Consider the following 22,554-nt stretch of genomic DNA (forward strand, 5'->3'; position numbering starts at 1 on the left):
GACTGACTAGTGTTTTTGTGGTAGTGGGATAGTGGGTATGTAGCTTGGGTCATGTGATGTTCCGGGGAAAGGAGTAGTTGTATGTTTGGGAGTGGGGGGGGGGAGGTTGATGTGGGAGAGGCTTTTCTAAATGTGTACTATTGTCGGCATATTTTATTATGAGGTCAAATGTGAGGTTATGTATATATGTGAAAGTGTCTTTAATTTGTAGCTTCTGTCTACTCAAATCGTGCATGTGAAAGCTTTCACGTGTGTTTAGTCACTGGCCCTTCTTCTTATTTGTAGTACTTCCATTGTCTCCTCGATTGTATTATATGCATGTCCCATGCTGGGTATTTCGAAGTTAGCCTGTTTCTCTTGTGGCCTGAATATGTTCTCGATATCGAGTCCAACGTATCTTAATGAGCACTCATTTAGCATTTAGATGGTATATTCCAGTCTCATGTTATGTCTCTTATTTGCTCTCTGGGCTTTAGGTGGTTTTTGTTGTATCAGTAGTTTTGAAGGCTATTCCAGTGCCTCTGTTCTTAAGTAACTGTGTCATCATTCTCATTTCAGGGCCATAATATGCGAAAATGGCCCATTTTGTTTTCTGTGCCTTCTGTGGGTTTTCAGAAATGAGATTCTGTTTTTGTGTTGAGTGTATTATTTGTTGTTGGTAATTTTTTATTTATTTTTTTAGTATTACTTGGAGAGTTTCTAATTCTTGGTCTTCATTTCTGTAAGTAATTAGTTATATTTTCATTCGATTAATGAGGTAATTTGTCGAAGATTTCTTGTGTTCGTATGGGTAGCATGACTCGTTGTGTATGATTAGGTCCGTAGTAGTAGGTTTTCGACGTATTCCGAACGTTAGTTGGTTGTGTTTGTTCGTCATAATAAAATCTAGATAATTTAGTTTATTTTATATCTGCTTTTCAGTGCAGTAAAGCTATCATTTAACCAGGCCATGAAGGCCCATAGGATTGTGAGACGTTGAGGGTCCCACATTATCTAGACAATCGGCTCAAAGATGGCGGTAAGGTTGTCAGCCTTACGCGCCGGCCGCGCTTTACTCCCCAGGAAAATTATTTAATTAATTCCTAGTACTCATTAGAGGCTGAGTCGACCCCAGGGCCATAGTGCGGCTGGAAAGTTTCGGTCAATTAATAAAAATCCAATGACTTCATTGGGACTTGAACCCGCGACCTTCCGCCTTGTAGCATTGCCCTTCAACCAACTACGCTACCGCGTGTATTGAGTTAAGTTTCATCAAAGTGTTTTCTGTGATTGTTGTGTGTTGTATATAATTAATATGTCATTAAATACCTTTTTTGTTTGAATCGTGTTGAATGTCATATGATAACCAATAATTCCACTCACTGTCATTCACAGGACAACTCAATCAGTGTCATATTCAAGAAGAGGAAACATCACTTGATATAAATATTCTTTTAAGATTCGGTGAAGAATGCAAAACATGACATTGCTAATGATGCAATTTTATTTATTCATAAGTAAGTAAATCAAGATTTTCAAAAATATTAAATTTTTATCCATCTCCCAGATATGGAGAATGAATAATCGAATATTGCATCTGTCTATGCGGTCACGCGTAGCGTAGTTGGTTGAGGTGGCGGGTTCGATTCCAAATGAGGGCATTGGGTTTTTCAATTGACCTAATCCTTCCAGCCGCACTATGACCCTATGGTCGACTAATCCTCTAATAGTAATGAGTACCAGGAATCTTCCTGGAGATATGGGGCAGCCAGCGCATAAGGCTGACAACCTCACTGCCATCTGTGAGCCGATTATGTCGAAAAAATGTGGGAGCCTAGACGTCTCACAACCCTATGAGCCTGTGCGACCTATAACAGCTCACGTCTGACAAACCAATGGGCCTCCGTGGCCCGTAATAGCTCACGTCTCACAACCCTATGGGCCTCCGTGGCTTGTAACAGCTCATGTCTCATGACACTAAGGCCTCCGTGGCTTGTAACAGCTCATGTCTCATGACACTAAGGCCTCCGTGGCTTGTAACAGCTCCCTTCTCACACACCTGTGCGCCTCCGCGGCCTCTTACATCTCACGTCTCACAACACTCTGGTCCTGGTCCTTCGCGACCTGTAATAGCTCACGTCTCACGACCCTATGGGCCTCCGCGGCCCGTTACAGCTCACGTCTCACAACACTCTGGGCCTCCACGACCTGTAAGAGCTCACGTCTCACGACATTTTAAGCCTCCACGGCCTGTTACAGGGATAGCTTTACTTTACTAACTGTTCCTTACACAATCAATCTACTTGAGATATCTCAGCCGAAAGTATTATTGTGTGAGGGTAGTACGGTTGAATTTGTATTCAGTGTGGAATGTGGGTTAGGTATCACGGACATTTTGATGACACAACCAAGATATCTGCAGCGGGTTTTACGTGACCCATAAATAACAAAACACTGAACAGCTGATGATAAGAAACGTGCATGAGATATATTGGTTTATTGTGTTGTGGTTTATGTAACCACCTCGAACTGAAAATGATTCTACATCGAATTCCGGAGTCAGTTATCCTCTTTTTGTTTATTCCTATTTTCCTGGTTAGCTCGCAAATAAAATTTGCAAAAATGGGCCTGTTAGCCTCGCCATGTCCTTCTTTCTGCTTGTCAGCCCCCACGCAACTCCAGAACAGCTGATCAGATATTAATGAAATGTGATATGTGTTAGTTTTACTGAAATATGTCAGTCCATTCCTATTTATATTAAAAGCAGACAAAAATAACGGACACTTTACATGACAACCTGCATGACTCCTGTATAACTCGTTAAATATGTATTCGTATTCTTTGAAAAAGGCGTAGATATGAAAGAAACATATATTTTTGCCCAATATTCTTTTCCATGCCTTCTTTTAGTTTCGTGGGGCTGGTTGAGACTTAGGTCACTTGGTACGTCAGCCATTATTACGCCAGTCCCGGCCAGCGGATTTTTTTTCCTTGGCACTACAGCCCCAGTGGGCCTAGGCCTACCTCCATGAACTTCTCCGTTCACTTCGGTTTTTCTAGATCTTAGACATACGGTAGGACTCCTTGGGCGGGTGATCAGCTCGTCGCAAGGCCTCTACCTGTACACAAACACAGAAAAACCCACACACACAAACTAAACATCCATGCCCTGAGTGGGATTTGAACCCACGATCCCGGCTTCCGAGCGAGCGAAGACAGTACATGCCTTAGACCGCTCGGCTACCGTGACCGGCGCCCAGCGGATTATTATGTAGTACTTGGTGGAATGAGAATTGGCGGAGGAAACAAATGTACTCGGAAGAAACCAGCCACAGTGTCACTTTGTCCACCACAAATCCCACATGACCTGACTTTGGACCGAACTCTGGGCGCCGCGGTGCCGGCGACTAACCGTCTAAGTTATGGCACGGGTTTCCACACATTTTGTAGCTTTTAGATTAATAAACAAAAGCAAGCGAAATTACCTAATTATGATAAGCGTACATTTCTTTTCTTGTTATTAAGCAACTACAGGAGAATAATTTCAAGACAGAGACAAACGTAGAATAAAAGAGCTATCTCTGTAATAGGCCGTGAAGGACCATGGATTGTGAGACAATCGACTCACAGGTGGCGGTAAGATTGTCAGCTTTACGCGCCGGCCGCCCTTTACCCTCCAGGAAGATTCCTGGTGCTCATTTCTGTTAGAGGCTGAGTCGATAGCAGGGGCATAGTGCAATTGGATTAGGTAAATTGAAAAATCCACCTCGTCGGGACTCGAACCCCCGACCTTCCGGCTTGTAACACAGTGCCCCCTTTTCAAGACAGATGCGATGAGAAAGGGCATCGCCCTTTCAGAGAATTGAACTGAGGTTGTCCAATCAATATCTTGACTCCGCAACGAGCACAACGAATATCTAGTCAGGCAGGTATCCTCTGTGCCTTTCAGGTATCTGGCATCACAGTTATATACTATCACTGTCTACAAATTTCGACTTACGAAAGATAGGACTGAAGAAGTTTCGTGGTATTCAGTAGGTTTTCCGAGCCAGTCTCAGAACAGTACTTTAACATAGGCTTAACGATGTCCTGTCTCATCCAACCCCATTCATCATTCATAGGTACCTGTAACGGCGCGCCGCAATGGGCTGTGAAGACAATAAACTGTCGCACAATAAATAACTAGGAAGAAAGGCACGACGCTCTGAGAATTCGCGTGTGCACTTCATTGCAAGTTTGCCTTCGGAACGTGAGTTCCCGTCCTTTCGTCCTTCTGCAGTGCACGAAGAGATATCACATTCATTATCGTCCTCATCGAAACTCGCATTACCTGGTCAGACGGGGTACACGTTCGTTCAGACCGAGGCCGCGCCATAGCTCAGGCGGTTAGTCGCCGGCTTCCCACGGCGGCGGCCCGGGTTCGAGCCCAGGTCATGATATTTGGGAGTTGTGGTGGAAAAAGTGGCACTGGGGCAGGTTTTCTAAGTGTACGACGTACTTCTGTTTCCCCTGCCAATTTTCATTCCACCAATTGCTCCACAATCATCATCTATTATCCTGGGCTGGTACAATAGGCCAGAAGTGGCCGCAGTACCAAGTGGACTCAGTCTCGCCCCACTAATAATAATACTTACTCACTGACTCATGGATCTGAGCCCTTCCTGAGGAGCCGCCAATTCTGCAGCTACTCAAGAATTTCCCAGCATATTATGGAACCCGAAGGTTCATTACCTTGTTCACAAGAGCCCTCCACTGATCCCTATCCTGAGCCTGATCAATCCAATCCATATCATCCCATCCTATATGTCTAAGGTCCATTTTAATATTGTTCACCCACCTACGCCTTGGTCTTCCCAGTGGTCTCTTCCCTTCTGGCTTTCCCAGAAGTATCCTATATCCATTCCTCTTCTCCCCAATTCGTGCTACATAATAATAATAATAATAATAATATAATGATCAGATATACAAAAAGAATTTTGCTCCATGGAGTTAGTCGGTCAGTTCCTGTTATTAAGCGTGTACCGTCCAGACAAAGCCGGCTCTGCTGATTAGATATTCTCTTTAACAGCCATCAACGGGAACACTCGAATTGTTTGAGACACTTCGCCTTCGAAACGAGATGTGATATGAGATTATCATCTTAGATGCGTACTGAAACGTTTTAAAACTGAAACACTGTATATCTGTGGTCTGGGATACAATACCGTGCAGTCTGCTAAAAGACAAGAGAACGTTGGAAGGAACATGTCGCATGCATCTAAGGTTCTAAGAATATGCCAAGTAAGAAACCAACATGATGCAACTAGGAAGCATGGAAGTTTTTTTTCTTTTCTTATTTTGTATTTATTTTATTATCGACCCTGAATATATAAGCGATATGTTCTTCCGAAGTGTCGGTAGATTTTCACTGGTCTAAGGGTCATTATATCCCAGAAGACAGAACTCTTCATAGCTACCGCTGTGAGAACCTCAGATCCTACACAGCGCTATATCCCAAAAAACAGAACTCTTCATAACCACCGCTGCGAGAACCTCAGCTCCTACACAGCGCTATATCCCAGGAGACAGACCTCTTCATAACCACCGCTCTGAGAACTTCAGATCCTACACAGCGCTATATCCCAAAAAACAGAACTCTTCATAACCACCGCTGCGAGAACCTCAGATCCTACACAGCGCTATATCCCAGAAGACAGGACTCTTCATAGCCACCGCTGTGAGAACCTCAGCTCCTACACAGCGCTATATCCCAGAAGACAGAACTCTTCATAACAACCGCTGTGAGAACCTCAGATCCTACACAGCGCTATATCCCAGAAGACAGAACTCTTCATAGCCACCGCTGTGAGAACCTCAGATCCAACAGTAAGTTCTGCGCGTTGTCCATTGCTATGTGGTTATCCGTTTGTCACCGCGACGGTGAAGACAGATATGTGCACACTGCAAGAGTCTGAGCGAATTGATTACATTACGTGGCTAGTTGATTTAAGTTTTTCCTAAAGAGACTAGAAAATATTTTGTGCATTACAGCTACATTTACTCAGTATTATTGATGAAACTACAGTAGGTATATAGGCCTAACATGCCTACAATTTAAAAATGTAATCCTACTTTGCCGATCACCGTAGTCGAGCCGTCTAAGGCATGTATTGTCTTCGCTCGCTCGGAAACCGGGATCGTGGGTTCGAATCCCACACAAGGCATGGATGTTCGGTGTGTGTATGAGTTTATTCTGTGTTTGTGTTGTCCTGTGTTTAGGCCTTGCGACTAACTGATCACTCGTCCGAGAGACCTACCGTCTGTAAAATGATCATTAAGACGGAAATTAGAGGCCAGGGCCCAAGGGGGCTGTAGAGCCAGTGAAAAAAATCCTACTTTAAAATAATGTTACCACTAAGTTACTACGTCAGATTAGTACAAGATATTAATATGAAGTTTCAAACTACCCAAAACTTTTAAACAGGATTATATGAGCGCCTTTCTGAACAAAATCTTTCCTTCTTCATGCCTGATTACTGAAACCGGTCTGGTTATTGGACTGTGTACGTCACAAATAAACATAATGAGTAATGCCCAACATAATGTTCTTATAATGAATTGACGCGTTATCACAAACTTTTAGATAATCGAAGGATCTAAATCTCAGCAGATAAAATTCATGAGGTTACTGACATGAGCTACATGATCAGGCCGAATGCCTAGTGAAGCAACAAAGAAGAGCTGCGAATTACTCATGAAGCCGATTAGGCCGATTATGTTTTACGGATTACGTTCGAGAGCAGGGATATCTCAATATAACCTAAGCGGGCTTATTATTTAGACCTTAATAAGATAAGTCTGAAAATCTGTGAGAATATGGTCTGATTAATTTTGATTTTCTAAACAACCCCTTAAGTTTTATCCTTGATAGAAATAAGAAGACATGTCTTTTTGTGAGCCCCCATTCGTGTTATCTATCCAGCTCATCATAATATTAATTTTTCAGAAAGCGGGGCAACTGAAGTAAGCGTGACCAACGCCGATAACGTTTAGCTTGCCGAAAATTCCGCTGAACCTAGTTACGTCAATCCTACAGCTATTTCCTGCTTTCATTGCAACTCCTACGCTATCTTGTATGTCTATTCTACTATCCGACAGTCGCTATCACAACTCCAGCAAATGTCACTTCCTCCTGTGTCTATCGCTTTGCATCCTGTATTTAAATTATTAAAATATTCTTTGCGCTTTTTATCGAATTTAACTCTTGTTGGTTTAAGATCATGGTTGAGACACATATAGAATTATTCAAGCCTGCCATGAAGCATGTTTTTTTTATAGTTTTCTTGGGTTAAGGCGAGACTGACTGCACTTAGTATATCGGCCAGTAATTGGCCTCTCGTACCAGCCCCGGATGATAGATAAGTATTGAGCAGTTGGTGGATTGAGAATTGGCAGGGGAAACGGAAGCACTCCATCATAAATCCCACATGACCTGAAATTGGATCGAAAGCCCACGCCTAACCACCTGAGCTATGCCACAGTCTGAAGCATGTTTTACTTTTAAGCTGATGGTTTGGACACTTATCGAATCATTCAAGCTTAATACAAAGAGTCTGTTTGACTTTCCTTTTAATAAAATTGATGAAAAATGGCGAACCAAATAACAGTATACTACGAGTATATCTGAGCTGTGATGTTGCGTAGTTTCAGAGACATCTACAGATGTTTCAGGGGAACGCCGGTAAAATCTTACAGTCACCGCCTGAGAAACTCGCATTTAAATAACACAATACGAGTTCTCATGGTATACATGTCTGTAGGGGACTCTCACTTGCTCAGGCACCATGCTACGTATGCAAGAAAAATTTATTATTACGCTCTCATCTTCCTGTTTGTGCTGAGTTTTAAAGTTTAACGCTTTAATTAAACTGTATTTGAATCTGTAAACAAGAACCATATTTTGTAGGAGGAAAAATTTCATTCTGTTTCCAACGGATATCATATTAATTTTATTATATGCTCAAAGTACATAACATATTTCGAGGTCATTTTCAAGTTGTTTAAAATAAAATGTGGACCAGAAACTATATAATCTGAAATTTAAAGCAATAGGCTCACTTTGTTATATCCCCTGAGGATGGAGGCAGGATGTTTTTCTGAAACTTTGGTACCCATTACCAGTCAGTGTCATAAGCAAGAAGATCACATATATGTAGCTTTGCGGAAGTTAAAAACCGAAATGTTATACAAGAGTATGTGTTGTTCCTGTGGAAACTAGGCTTAAACCTAATTTCCGCCTTCGTGGCTTTGCTTTGAATTGGGTCACTGGAACTTCAAGAGATTTCAGGGACTTTAAACATAAAATTTTTGTGCAAAATACTACATCCATTGTGTCTGAGTTTACACAGCCCTAGATCTGTGTAATCACTAAACTTCTCTCAACCTCCGGAAATTTCCCATTTCTTGCTTCAGTATAATCAGACGAGTATACTGAATTCCACGAACAAAGGCTTTCTGTTTTGTTTACCTCTCCTAAGATTTCATTGGCGTCGAGAGTTTTTCTTTCTGTTTCTTTACTCTAGCTTCTTCTATGTATTCAATCATTTTAAGCTTAAACGTTGCAGTGAAATTATTTCATTCATCCACACTGATTACATCCACTTTATTAGAGTTGATGCAGCAGGAACCGGAACCAGTTGTAAAGCAAAATGGTCACCTTCCGAAGAGAAACCACATAAACGAACGTGGATAATGCATCATGGCGACTGAAAAAATGAGTGATTTGAAGCGAAACTCAAGGTTTTAGGCAGAAAATTAGTTTATTGATACAAAATGTTCTACTTTACATCGGAGGTTCGAGCTGGATGAGTGTCCAGTGCGTCTTCATTTTGAGTGTCGGATCCGAAGTGAAGCATCAGCCAAAATCTTGATTGTGATATCGTGTTCTGTCGCCAACCTCAAGCGCCAAAGCCTCAGCAGTTCGAATATCTTTGAATTAACCCATGAGGCTGATATTCGTATTGTGTTATTCTCGTTAATCCTATGACATACACATTCCCCGGCCGAGAATCTTCTGGCAAGTGCTTTCAGCGACCCTTTGAGGAATCCTCCTCCAAGGGGACTGCCAAACCACTAGTTCTGTATTATCACAAATTACCTACCACAAGGACCATACAGTTCTTAGTTGAATCTAGAGCTATCTCTTAATATCACGGTATACTTGAAGACCTTAATAAGGACCAAAATTTTCATAAATTTGGTCTTAAATTTAAAGAAGGTTCTCCAGTGCCCCAGCGTCCCTGACTTATGGTGGGAGCCTTGATGAGCTCCTTAGTTTCCTAATTTGTGTCTTGACCTTAATGGAGTCTCGCAGCATTTGGTTAGAGACCGCAAGGGGAGCCGCGCCTTAGCTAAAGCGGTTAGTCGCTGGCTTCCCGCCGCGGCGGCCCGGGTTCGATCCAGGGTCTGGCCAAGTGGGATTTGTGGTGGATAAAATGGCTCTGGGGCAGGTTTTCTTCGAGTACTTCGGTTCCCCTGCCAATCTTCATTCCAACAATTGCTCCACAATCACCTTCACCTATCATCTGGGGCTGGTACAATAGGCAAGAAGTAGCTGCACTACAAGGGACTTAGTCCCACCCCACTAGCAATAAAGAAAATAATAGAGACCGCAACATCATCCACCATCCATGATCTCGTGTGTGGCGTTCCTGAAGACCTCAGCGTACCTGATTTGTCAGGACCTTAATTAAGATTGCAGCATTCTACATCTGAAGAGGGACTTGAGTCTGAGAACTCGTACCCTAAAAAAAGTTCTTCATTCTTGATCAGTGTAACATCGCTTACCGTTTTTATAAATCTTCCAGTAAGTATGGGATAAGACTTTATCATGAGTGGGTTATCTCAGAACTGACACATCTGACTAGAATTCAGGAGGTATCTCCTCAGGCCCTCCACAGTAATATAAGATAGGCCACGGCTGTTAATCTCTCCTCATATCCCGATTCACTATTCATAGCAGGTTCTTGTCTCTTTTGACTAAATTGGACATTTGATTACGTGTTATCTAAGTCTTCTTGCCAGAATAGAGAACAAAAGATGCCAAATAGACTGAAAATATGGCAAATTGAAGGCGTTTGACTACTATAGCAAAAAATAAAATCATGATAACATTAGAGGGAAAATATAAACGGTAAACACGAGGGCTATTCAGAATGCAATGTCCGTTAATTTTAGGCAACTAATTTAGAAGCAGGGGAGGGCTCGCCAATGCGAGGTAGCATCACATGACTCATTGCCTTGTAAGCCATCACATAACTGGTCACCTAGTGTTTGTTCTTGTCTCTACAGAGTGAGTTACACAGTGTGTCCAGGTTCTGTTAGGACTGTGTTCATTAAAAATATAAGACGTGAATTATTTTCAAAATTTCACTCTTTTTTATTCAAAATAGTTTCCTTCTGAATCAATACATAGCTGGAATCGATTGAAGTTTTTGAAAATAGTCACTGTACTCCTGTTCTGGAATCGCATTTTAAAATGCGGTAGATTCCCTTTGGATATCCTGGATGGTGTGACGGTCTCCTTTCATCGCCAACTTAACTTCTGGGAATAACTAGAAATAACTGGTTTTCAGGAGTAATTCTAGTAGGTATAATCAGTGCACGAATCCCCCAACAATAAGCCCGGATTCGACAATCATTCATTCCATGGTGGCGGCGTGTAGCTGATCACCTAATGTCGGGATTAAGAGCATATTCCATCATGGGATTGTAATTAAGTGAAGAAGCATGTTTACCATTACCTGTCTTTAGAATGTGTATAATTTATTATTTTCGTCAAAATTGACCTATTCGTGAGTGTTGGAGAGAAGAGTTCATGCTTTCATTTTCTTTGATCGCTACTGTGTCATATACGCAACATATATATTAGTTTGCGTAAAGGTAGAGTTAAATTTGTCTTTGTCGCTCATTCATGGAGGTGAGCCCTTCTTGAGAAGCCGCAAATTGTGCAGCTACTCAAGGACTTCACAATATCTAATGGAACCCGAAGGTTCATTGCCGTGTTCACAAGAGCCCTCCACTGGTCCCTATCCTGAACCGGATCGATCCAGTCCGTAACATTCCAACCCATCTGTCTAAGATCCATTTTAATATTGTCCACCCACCTACGCCTTGGTCTTCCTAGTGGTCTCTTTCCTTCTGGTTTTCTCACCAATATCCTATATGCATTCTTCTTCTCTCCCATTCTTACTACATGCCCTGCCCACCTCATCCTCCTTGACTTGATCATTCTAATTATATTTGCAGAAGAGTACAAGTTATGAAGCTCCTCATTATGGAGTTTTCTCCAACCTCCTGTCACTTCATCTCTCTTCCGTCCAAATATTCTCAATATCCTGTTCTCAGACGCCCTCAGTATATGTTCCTGCCTTAATGTCAGAGACCAAGTTTCACGCCCACATAGAACCACAGGCAAAATTATAGTTTTGTATATTCTATTTTTTGTTTTTAGACAAATTTGCCCTTGTGCTTAACGTATTAAGCACTACGCCATGACGGCGTATGGGAAAGTGGATATATTAGTTTGCATATATTCATTCATGGAGTACAAAATTACTTAGAAATGATAAAACTAATCCAAAAAATAGCCGAACAAGAGCAATACTTCACCAAAAGTCTAGCAAACAACATTGTCAAAATAAACTGTGAAACACCAGAAACCTACAAAAAATGATCAGAGAATTCAACGAACAAAAAATATACACTTCACTTACCAAATGAAAGAAGAACGAGCATATGGAATAGTAATAAGATACCTTCATCACTCAACAAAAATAGAAGACATAAAAAAAGAACTAGCTGAACTAGGACGCAGAGTCAGAAATATATCAACGTACATCATAATGCTATTAAAGAGCCATTGAACCTATTCTTTGTAGACCCAGAACCAGCCCAAAACAACAAAAAGATCTACGAAATAACAGGATTCCAAAATAGTATAGTAAAAATAGAACCCCCCCCCCCACTCAAACAAATATAATCCAATGTACGAGATGTCAACAGTACGGCCATACAAAAACATACTGCAATAAGCCATACGTATGCGTCCAATGCGGCGGCCCACACAACACGACAGACTGCAAGAAGACAAGGGAAACACCACCCAGATGCGCACTATGCGGAGGAAACCGCCCCGCAAACTGCAGAGGATGTGAACACTTTCGTAAGCTAACCAAAGGTACCAGCAGAAGCTTTCCCCGAAGACCCTCTACTCCAACAATCTACACAAGTGAATCCTACACGATAACTATACAACCTCTAGAAATAACCCAAGCCAGATGCTACGCAGAAATCACAAAGCGAAATTTAACCCAAACAGAAGAAACAACCAACAAACTAGCAAAATTCCTAGACGAATTCAAAAATTTAATTCAACAATTATTACAACAAAATACTGTGGTACTAAACATGCTAACAACACTCGTCAACAAAGCGAAATAAATGGCCAAATTCCTAAATTAGCCCAATGGAACGCCAATGGACTTCCAAATCATCAAGAAGATATAAAAAATATTTCTAAACATAAACTCAATCGACATCCTGCTAATCAGCGAAACACACTTCACCAGCAGAAGCTACTTCAATATCCCCAAATACAAGCTTTACTACACAAACCACCCCGAAGACACAGCCCACGGAGGCACTGCAATCCTAATCAAAGAAAAAATCGAACATTATGAATCACTCCAACCCATTTCTTCAAGCACTACTTCGACCTCATGAAAATCGAAGACTCAAAAGAAGTTAGCCATCAGATCTAAAAACTGGGGAAAACATCACTGGATGTTTATCCCGCACACGCCATGAAGAGTGTACAATACATAGTTATTAAATTGTACACCAATCAGCACATTGACTTACAGATTGTACAATCTGATTGCCAATAAAGGAGAGAATAAAAAAATTAGTTTGCATAGAAGCATACATTTGGCGTGATTTTATGAAGAACTGTGTCAAAAAAGAAACGATTATCTATTCCACTTTAAAGCGGTTATGTTATTGGGGTTGTCATGTGGTTTGTTCAACATTAACACAACCTTGAATAAACCTGTCGATTGCGGCGATGTCATCACGCAATTCAGGTCTTCTCGTACAGGTTTACCAACATTATCTACCGCACGACGTGGTATGATAGAGCTCCTGCTTCATATTGGGAAAGTCCTCCGTTAAGGTATAGTTATCCGAAAGCTTTCCTCATTCCACCAGGAAAATATTGTAAAACCACTTCAAAATAGGTCAAAACTTCTTTTTATACAATTCTTTATTAGAGTCCGTCACAACACAACAATACAATGGTCAAGGCTAAAATCAGCTTAGCTACATGTTTCGGCTATTGAAGCCATCATAAGGCAAACACATGATTACCATATACACACACTACTGAACTGCAATTGCGATGGTAAAGCTGGATACTTGATAAGTATTACATTGTAAGATACAGGGTATAAAATACAATGAACTATAAACTTATTATAAAAACAAAAGTTATGGCGTAAAATAAGGTTAAAAACTCTTCATGTGATATTCTATATCATCAAGTCATTTGTTGCAATTTTGTTATATTCCCGCGGACATGATGGTATATTCTAGAGTTGTATACATGTAATAAACTGCTTGGACGCCCGTGGTACAGATGTAGTATAGTTTTGACATTAATCTGGAAATTATATGAGAATAATGGCATTAAATTTAAATTAAGTATTGATGTTGGTATGGATGATGTAGTTGTATTGTTTACTTCCTGTTTAGCCGGTGCCTCATCTTACAATATATTTTGTCCGTTCTGTAGGGAATACAGATTGCAACTGATTTGGTGATGTATGTTGTTAGTGAAGTCGATGCAAGAGAGGGAGGGAAGGGGGAGGAGGAGGTAGAGGTAGGGTGTGTGAGGATGTGATGGGAGGGGAGATATAAATGTTGATTGTGTTTGGTATGTATCGATGATTACATTATATACAGGGTTAAAAGTTTCAGTAAAATTATCGTTCAGTTGCTCTATTCATGTGTGGTGTCCAATATATGTTGAGCAAATTTGGTGTTTTGTCCATTATTTTTATGTCTCTTATGTGTTCTCTGAATCTCACTTCAAAGGTACGTCCGGTTTGTCCTATGTATTTCAACGGACAGTCAGCACATCTTAGTTGGTAAATTCCGCTAAGGTTGTACTTATCATTTTTGTTTTCATTTATTTTTAAAAAACGTTTAATATTGTCTTTTGTTTTTGTCATATATGAGATACTAACTTCAGTATTCTAAAATAATTTGGTAATAGTTCTGATTTCATGACCGAAAAAGGTAAAGGTGGTCAATTTCTATTTTTGCGTGGTATTTTTTTTCAAAGGGTTTTTGTATTTGTTGTATATTGTTTAGTGTGTAGTTAATATTATTATTTAGTATAGTTCTAACAATGTTCTCTTCTATGTTTTTGTTGTTATGGGATTATCGATTCGATCGATTAATTAGAAAGTTTACAGCAGCTTTTTTATGTTCATATGGGTGGCATGAATCGTTGTGAATAATTAGATCAGTAGTTGTAGGTTTTTTATAGACTCGGAGTTGTAGATTATTGTGTTTTCACGAAGGATAGATCTAAGAAGTTAATTTTATTATTTTTTCCATTGTGAATTTGAATTAGGATGTACATTGTAAAATTAATTCAAAGTATTATCAGTGTTAGTTATATGGGAATTATAGACGATTAAAATATCAACAACATATCTATAATAATCTATAATTTGGAATTTCTTCAAGATATGAATGATTGTTGTGTGTTCGATGTATTGTATAAATAGCTCGGCTAGAATTGGTGAAGTTGCTGCTCCCATGGCGAGACCTTCATTTTGTTTAAACCATTTGCCATTATGTTCAATGTAATCTTGTTCTAGTGTTATACAAGTATTTACGATAGTAGATTATTAATTTCAATTTTTGATTCGTGTGAAATGTTATGATACTTATCTATAATATTTTCTACAATGTTTAACAATTCATTTATGGGGATATTGGTATACATATTTTCAATATCGAAAGAACACATTTGTATATCTTTATTTATTTCTATGAGTTGTAATGGGTATGCTAGTGTGCTAGTGTTTTCACATTAAAATATTAGGTAGTTGTAATGTATTAGCCAATATAGTGTTTAAGTGTTTAGCTAATTTATATGCAGGGCAGTTTGTCCAATTGACTATTGGTCGTATGGGTTTTCCCTGCTTATGTAATATAATAGTGCCGTATATGTGTGGTGCGCGGGGATTCATGTTTATGTATTTCGATTTATCATTGGGTTTTATGATGTTTTTACTATTGTTTATGCAATTCCATGTTATTTGTTGCAATTTGTTGGTGATGTGTGATAACTCAGTGAAGTTATTATTGCTAATGAAGTTATCTAGTTTATTTATGTAGTCGTCTTTTTTAAAATGATTAGCGTGTTACCTTTATCGACCTTTGCTATCATTGAGTGATTACTGATTAATTTTTGTTTGGCGTTCTTTAATGTGTTCTATTCCACTTGTTCTTTTTGAATGTATTTATTTCTTTTTTGATGTTGTTTCTTGATTAGTTTTTGTAAGTTGTTAGCTAGTAATTGTTTCAAATAAGATTGGTCTTTCTCAGGTATAGTTCTTATAGCAGTGTTAGCAGTGGGGTTTCTTGTGCAAGTTGTATTTCAGTCCATACCATTGAGTACCATTGATATTCTTCCGAGCTCTCAATTATGGCCACTTTATCATCAATCATTAAAGAATGGAGAAAGTAACAAATGCAGACATAATTTTAACAAGTGATTCTGAAGTTACAAGACAAGTTTAAAGCCTATAAATTTAAGGGAATATAATATGAAAGTGAATCTTAAAGAACTAGAGCTTGGATTGGATTAATTTTACGCAGAAATGGTTCTAGTTATTACTTTATATGAACATGGTAATTTAATTCCGGGTTACAAAAAGTTAAACGAGGAATTCGTTGATCAGCTCAACGACTATCAGTTTCACAGTAAGCCCTGTTAGTTAGTTGGAAAGAATCTAATGTTAATTACCCACTTCAGACTTCCAAATGTAAAGGACTCTGTGACTTGACATTCTAATACGTAAATACAGTTGGGTTTTAATATGGCTTGTTTCTTAATTAAGCACAAGGACAAATTTACCCTCACATTTGTCTTTTGCGTCATTACAACAATGTCAGAAAATGTTGCAAATTAGTCTATATTCAGCTATGTTATTTATTCAGTTGTACGAAATTCTGTGGCGTAAGCGGTTATTCAACGACCGAACATAAATCGATTAACTTAGCATATACGTGGTATATCACTAAATGATAACAGTTACACCTGTATCTTTTCTTCCATGACGGTAATTTTATTGCTGAACTAGTCGCTCTTTTTACTTCTCCCTGTCATGGATGAGGGGCATACGAGTATATACTTAGTCAGATCTTCGACTTACTCTCGGGCACAAAAATTCCAACCGTAGAGCTTGGGGTTTCGACTGCAAGGGTGTGAATAATTGCATGTGCTCGTAGAATACAACCCGGATTTAATTATTCTTATGTCCTTATGTGATTTATTCGAGGGAAGAATGGTAAGATCATGAAATTTGTTTTAATTGAATTTATATGTTCCTCAAGGTGGGTGAGGTGAACGATGGATTTAGAGCGGGCGGGAGAGCTGAGAAATGTAGGTAACATTTATGCAGAAGAACCTGGAGGAAAGCGAACACTTGGAAGATCTAGACTTAGAGGAAATTTAATATTAAGATGAATGTTAATGAGGAAGAATGTAAGGAAGTGAACTGGTTTCATCTAACTCAGCGTAAGACTTACTGGCGCGATCTTGTGAACACGTTAATGAAACATCAGGTTAAATAAAAGAGGACAGATTTCTTGAATGGATGACCGACTGTTAAATTCTGAAGAACTGTGTTCCATAGATTTAGTTAGGAATGTAAACGATTGTAAAACTACGTCCAAAATAGTCTCAATTAAGATATTCAATTTATGCTAATGAAAATAATGGACAATATTAATTAAGTTTGTAATATAGAGCTCTGTATCTACGTATGAGTCTCTGGGTTGAGTGAATAAAATTTAAAAAGTGATCTCAACTGGTCTGAACCAAGATCCCCCCTAATCCATTTCCTTCCACTGACTCTTTGATATTATCTTGATATCTTAATTCACACATTATATAGAGCCATTTCTGTACCTAAAAGGACATCGTTAAACAACCCATGAGTCAATCAACATAAATTAAATATAAACAACATCTACGTATACTGGATAACAGTTCTAACACTATAATGAATTTATTATTGAGATCTTCCAATTTATTCACATAAATATTTAGTGTGGCGATTTTCACACTTGCTTCTTATTTTTAAGAGAAAGTGTTCGTATTCCTGCTTTGGGCCACTTATCCACTCTGATTTCTCTGCTGGTAGAAGAAAGATATAATGGGCCACAACAAAAATACACGATCTTTTTTTTGCGATTATCGACTCTTCTCATATTTACTCTCGCATATTTTACTCGACACTTATAATCTCAAGAGTTGGTTTAGTGTTTTCAAATATCTAAAGAACAAGCAATTTTATCTTAGATTTTTGCAAATAAAAATCATAAACCTGGAAAAATGCGAGTGGAAATATATATATAGAAATCGGTGAAAAATATAGGAGTTTATGGAGGCTTTAAAGAAGAAGATTAACTATATTGCCGACAATGACAGGTATATTCCGAAGAAAGGCCGTGGAGGCCCATAGGGTTGTGAGAGGTCGAGGCTCCCACATTGTCTAGACAATCGGGTCACAGATGACGGTAAGGTTGTCAGCCTTACGCGCCGGCCGCCCTTTACCCCCAGGAAGATTCCTGGTACTCATTTATGTTAGAGTCTGAGCCGACTCCATGGCCATAGTGCGGCTGGAAGGTTTAGGTCAATTGAAAAATCCAATAACCTCATCGGGATACGATCTCGCGACCTTCCGGCTAGTAGCATAGTGCCTCAACCAAGTACGCTACCGCGTGCCCCCCCCCCACATCGTACCATTCATAAATTTGCTTGGACATCTCCTGATGGAAAATGCACAAATAAATTGACCATAGTTTGATAGACAGGAGGCGACACTCAAGTATACTTGATGTCTGATCATTCAGGGCAGCAGATTGTGATACTGACCACTACCTGGTGGTGGCAAAGGTTAGTGGAAGATTGGCAGTGAGCAAACAAACAATCATAGATTTCATGTGGAGATGTTCAATCTCAGGAAATTAAGCGAGGTATGATGTAAGGAGCAGTTTCATGTTGAAATCTCAAGTAGCTTCACAGATTTGGAAAACTCAGACACTGAGGTGGATATTAATAGAGCTTGGAAAATTGTTAGAGAGAATATCAACATTTCTGTCAAAGAGAGTCTAGGTTATTATGAATTGAAGAAGTAAAAACCATGGTTCGATGAAGGATGCTCAAAACTATTAGACCAGAGGAAACAAGTCACACTGCAATGGTTACAGTATCCAAGCAAATTGTGTAAATGGGGATAATCTGAACAATATAAGACGTGAAACCAGCAGGCATTTCAAGGATAAAAAGAAGGAATACCTGAAAAACAAAATTAATGAGCTTGCAACGAGCAGTAAGAACAAGAGGAATAAATTACTTTAAGAGGGGTTACCAGCCTAGCAGTAACTTAGTGAAGGATGAGAATGGTGATCTGCTTGCAGATTCCCACAATATTTTGAATAGGTGGAAGGACCGCTTCTCTCAGTTATGGAGTGTACATAGGGTCAGTGATGTTAGGCAGACAGAAATACACGCAGTCTTAGCTGTTAGTACCCTTTTGATGGTGAAATTCCTATTGCAAAGTTTCAAAGATAGTCGCCAGTTAGTGATCAAATTCCGGCAGAACTGATTCAAGCAGGAGGTGAAATATTACGTTCTACTCATGGAGCTGAGCCCCTCTAGAGAAGCGGCCAATTGTGCAGCTACTCATGAACTTCCCAGCATTTCTTGAAACCCGAATGTTCATAACCATGTTCACAAAAGCCCTCCACTGGTCCCTATCCTGAGCCACATAATTCCAATACATATCATCCCATCCCTTCTTTCTAATATCCATCAAAATATTATACACCCACCTACGTCTTGGTGTTTGGCTTTCCCACCAATATCTTATGTGCGTTCCTCTTCGCCCCATTTGTGCTATATGCCCTGCCGATCTCATCCTTCTTGACGTGATCATTCTAACTATACTTTGGGAAGAGTACAAGTTATGAAGCTCCCCATTATGCAGTTTTCTCCAACCTCCCGTCACTTCATTTCTCTTCGGTCCAAATATTCTCCTCAACATCCTGTTCTGAAACACCCTGTCTGTGTTCTTTCCTTAATGTCAGAGACCAAGTTACACAATAATACTTTTGTATAAACTTGACTTAGTTTATCCTGGTCTGTCACACCAGTAATTGTATTGAGATTTTTAACCACCGTCCAGTGTGATTTATAAAAGTTGTGTTTTTAACTTAGTTAATAGATATATTTATATCTATATTATGGTAATAGTAGTTTCCATATGTGTTGATATAATCCTTCTGAAAATATTCGTCCTGACCGAAACATGTAAAGGATGAAAAACACGACTTTTATCAGTCACACTGGACGCTGGTCAAAAATCTCAATATATTCTTTTATATTCTAATTTTTATATTTTTAAACAGCAGATAAGAAGAGAAAAGCTTCTGGGGTGAATGGCAGCATTACCCGAGTTCAGTCTCTTCTTAATTTCCTCCTGAATCAGATTCCCATCTGTTATAGTCGTTCTCAGACATCTGAACTGTGCCACATTTTCAAAACATCTGTTACTATATATATATATATATCCTGATTTTGCCCTGCATTTTGGTGACGAGACAGTAACATATACTTAGTTTTCTCTGTGTTTACTTCTAGGGTAACCTCCTTACCAGCATAAATTAAAGTTTGTGTGTTTCTCTTTATGGCCTCTACATTATCATCCAGTAGTTCACATCATCAGCATAGACCAACAGCTGATGTGTCCCATTCAATTTCAGTCTCACCTAGTTTTCCTGAATCTTCCCAATGGCATATGCTAAAGCAAAGTTGAAAAGCAATGGTGATAAAGCATCTCCTTGTTTTAGACCATTCTGGATAGAAAAATTATAAGACAAATATATACCTATACGGACTCTACTATACGTTTCGTTTAAATACATTTAAACCAGCCTAACCAGTTTAATGGGTACCCCAAACTATATGTGAATATTGTACGATTTTTTTTTATTACTAGTGGGGTTGGACTAAGTCCCTTGTACTGCGGCCACTGCTGGCCTATTGTACCAGCCCCAGACGATAGGTGAGGGTGATTGTGGAGCAATTGGTGGAATGAAGATTGGCAGGGGAAACCGAAGTACTCGGATAAAACCTGCTCCAGCGCCACTTTGTCCACCACAGATTATATTGTACGATTCTTCCCTCCTAACTGAATCATAGGTCCAATCTCCATAAGCTAATTAATTCTATTTGGAATAAAGAAAATTTGCCCTATCAGTGGAAGGAGTCTATTATTGTACCAGTTCACAAGAAGGATGATAAAACTGACTGTAGTAATTATCGTGGAATATCGCTGCTACCAACTTCATACAAAATTTTATCCAATATTCTTCTCTCAAGGTTAAATCCATATATAGATGAAATTATTGGGGATCATCAGTATGGGTTTCGACGTAACAGATCAACTACTGATTCGATCTTTTGCATTCGTCAGGTACTGGAGAAAAATGGGAGTACAAGGAGACAGTACATCAGCTATTCGTAGACTTCAAGAAAGTGAAAAGGAGCATATACTTACAAAAGGACTGAGAAAATTTTACGTTATAATTGGCGAATTGAAATTATACACACCGACTCTATATGACTTTGGCTTTACGAGATAATTCACAACCAGCTATCTTGTGTACCGTATGTGAGTACAATTCAGTCAAATGCAAAATCTGAATCCGATTATGACATTTCAATAGGCTTAGCTTGCTAGTTTGTGTGTGTGTGTGTTCTCTCAGACCTTCCACAATTTCTTCAGATTCAAAATACTTTTATCATCACGTGTCATTCTTCAGCATATGAACTCTACAGCATAGTTAAGTAATTAAAATTACATAAATAATTTAATTGTAACAGGTAACTAACTCCATAATGCAGAGTCTTTCAGCTAGTCAAGAAATTCTCCGCCTTTTATGGAACCCGAAAATTCACAAAAAGTTCCCCATTGGACGCTATCACGAGAAAGATGAATCCGCTACGTGGTAACAGAAAACGAAATTTCAAAACCTGATATATATGACACGATCTCAGCCTATAATTTAAAATCCTCGCAACAAATTTTACTATAATCCGTCATACTTACCTATTGCATGGCTGTTGGTACTCCGCGACAGCGGCGCCAAGGAAGCAAATCGTCACTGCACAGAGTATGATATCAGCGTCTGCTAGCACGACCATGGCGTCCCGTTTGGTACTGACTGCGTCCGAGAAGGAAATGCAGTATATACATTCGCGCAGCACCGCCCTCATTGGCTGTTCTTATCACTATGTTTCTACGTAGACCAACGTTGAATTATAAAATAACCCGGTAATGAGGAGCAGCTCCTCGCTTTCTCTTCCCTCAGACTTCGTCCCCAAAGATTATTATTATCTTCATAACAATTGCTATATCTATCTAGCAGGTACGATATATTGCTTCAGTTACTGCTGGTGATAAGGAGAAGCGTGCGAAGCTTATCTGTCAACTGTCCTATGTAGTGTGGTGTAATAATCTGCTCGATTTATAAGTACAAGGCAATTGCAAATTTCCCCTCAGTAATACCAACACGCCAGCTTTTCAAACTGCCGAGGAGAACCCTTAATATTTCTCGAACGCCTACACCAATGTTTATGAAACTTTGTATATATACAATGCCACATGAGCCCATCTCAATAGATTTCATCATAGATCCATATCATCAGTAATACTTACACTACAGCTTCTCAAATGTTTAGGTAATACCATTAATATTACTCGAATGCCTTAACCCAGTGGTTCTCAAACTTTTTACCTCTGAGCCGCCCCTGACAAGAGAAAATACTCTCAGGCCTCCAGCCTGTTTTTTTTAATCAAAATAGAAGTCATGGTGTTTGACGTTTTATTCAGTTTATTTTGCGTTTTTCTACATACTATTTAGCAGTTTTTTTACTCAAAATTAAAGTATCACAATATTAGACCTACAATAGAAATTAGTTTTAACACTTGCAATTAACCAAAATATGTACTGAAATGAAATGATATTTAACTAACAAGTATTTAATTTTTTTCTGCAAAGAAAATCAAACATTTAAATGTCAAAGTTCAGTGTGATGGTTGGGCCTGCTTTTGAGAACCAAGTTTATCAAAACGTGGTGTAATATCAGAAATGGCCACTCTAACTTCTTTAGCAATATTTAGCCCTGAACGATACTTTGACTTTATAGCTGCCAAAGCAGAAAAGCCTGTC

At 39.2% G+C, this 22,554-nt stretch overlaps 1 protein-coding gene across 2 annotated transcripts in view; it reads right to left on the bottom strand.

Moving 5' to 3' along the window:
- The window catches only part of LOC111861622 (trehalase), a 44,789-nt gene extending 23,221 nt beyond the window's left edge, over positions 1-21,568 (bottom strand). For both annotated transcript variants that reach the window (XR_002842278.2, XM_023846335.2), the window contains exon 1: positions 21,432-21,568. Coding sequence is in view for 1 of the 2 variants with exons in the window: in XM_023846335.2 (XP_023702103.1) it covers positions 21,432-21,526 (95 nt within the window). In the remaining variant the exon portion in view is untranslated. The remainder of the gene's footprint in view (positions 1-21,431) is intronic.
- Positions 21,569-22,554: the final 986 nt, after the last annotated feature.

Source organism: Cryptotermes secundus, unplaced genomic scaffold (assembly GCF_002891405.2).
Source record: "Cryptotermes secundus unplaced genomic scaffold, Csec_1.0 scaffold43, whole genome shotgun sequence".
Classification (NCBI taxonomy): Eukaryota; Metazoa; Arthropoda; class Insecta; order Blattodea; family Kalotermitidae; genus Cryptotermes; species Cryptotermes secundus.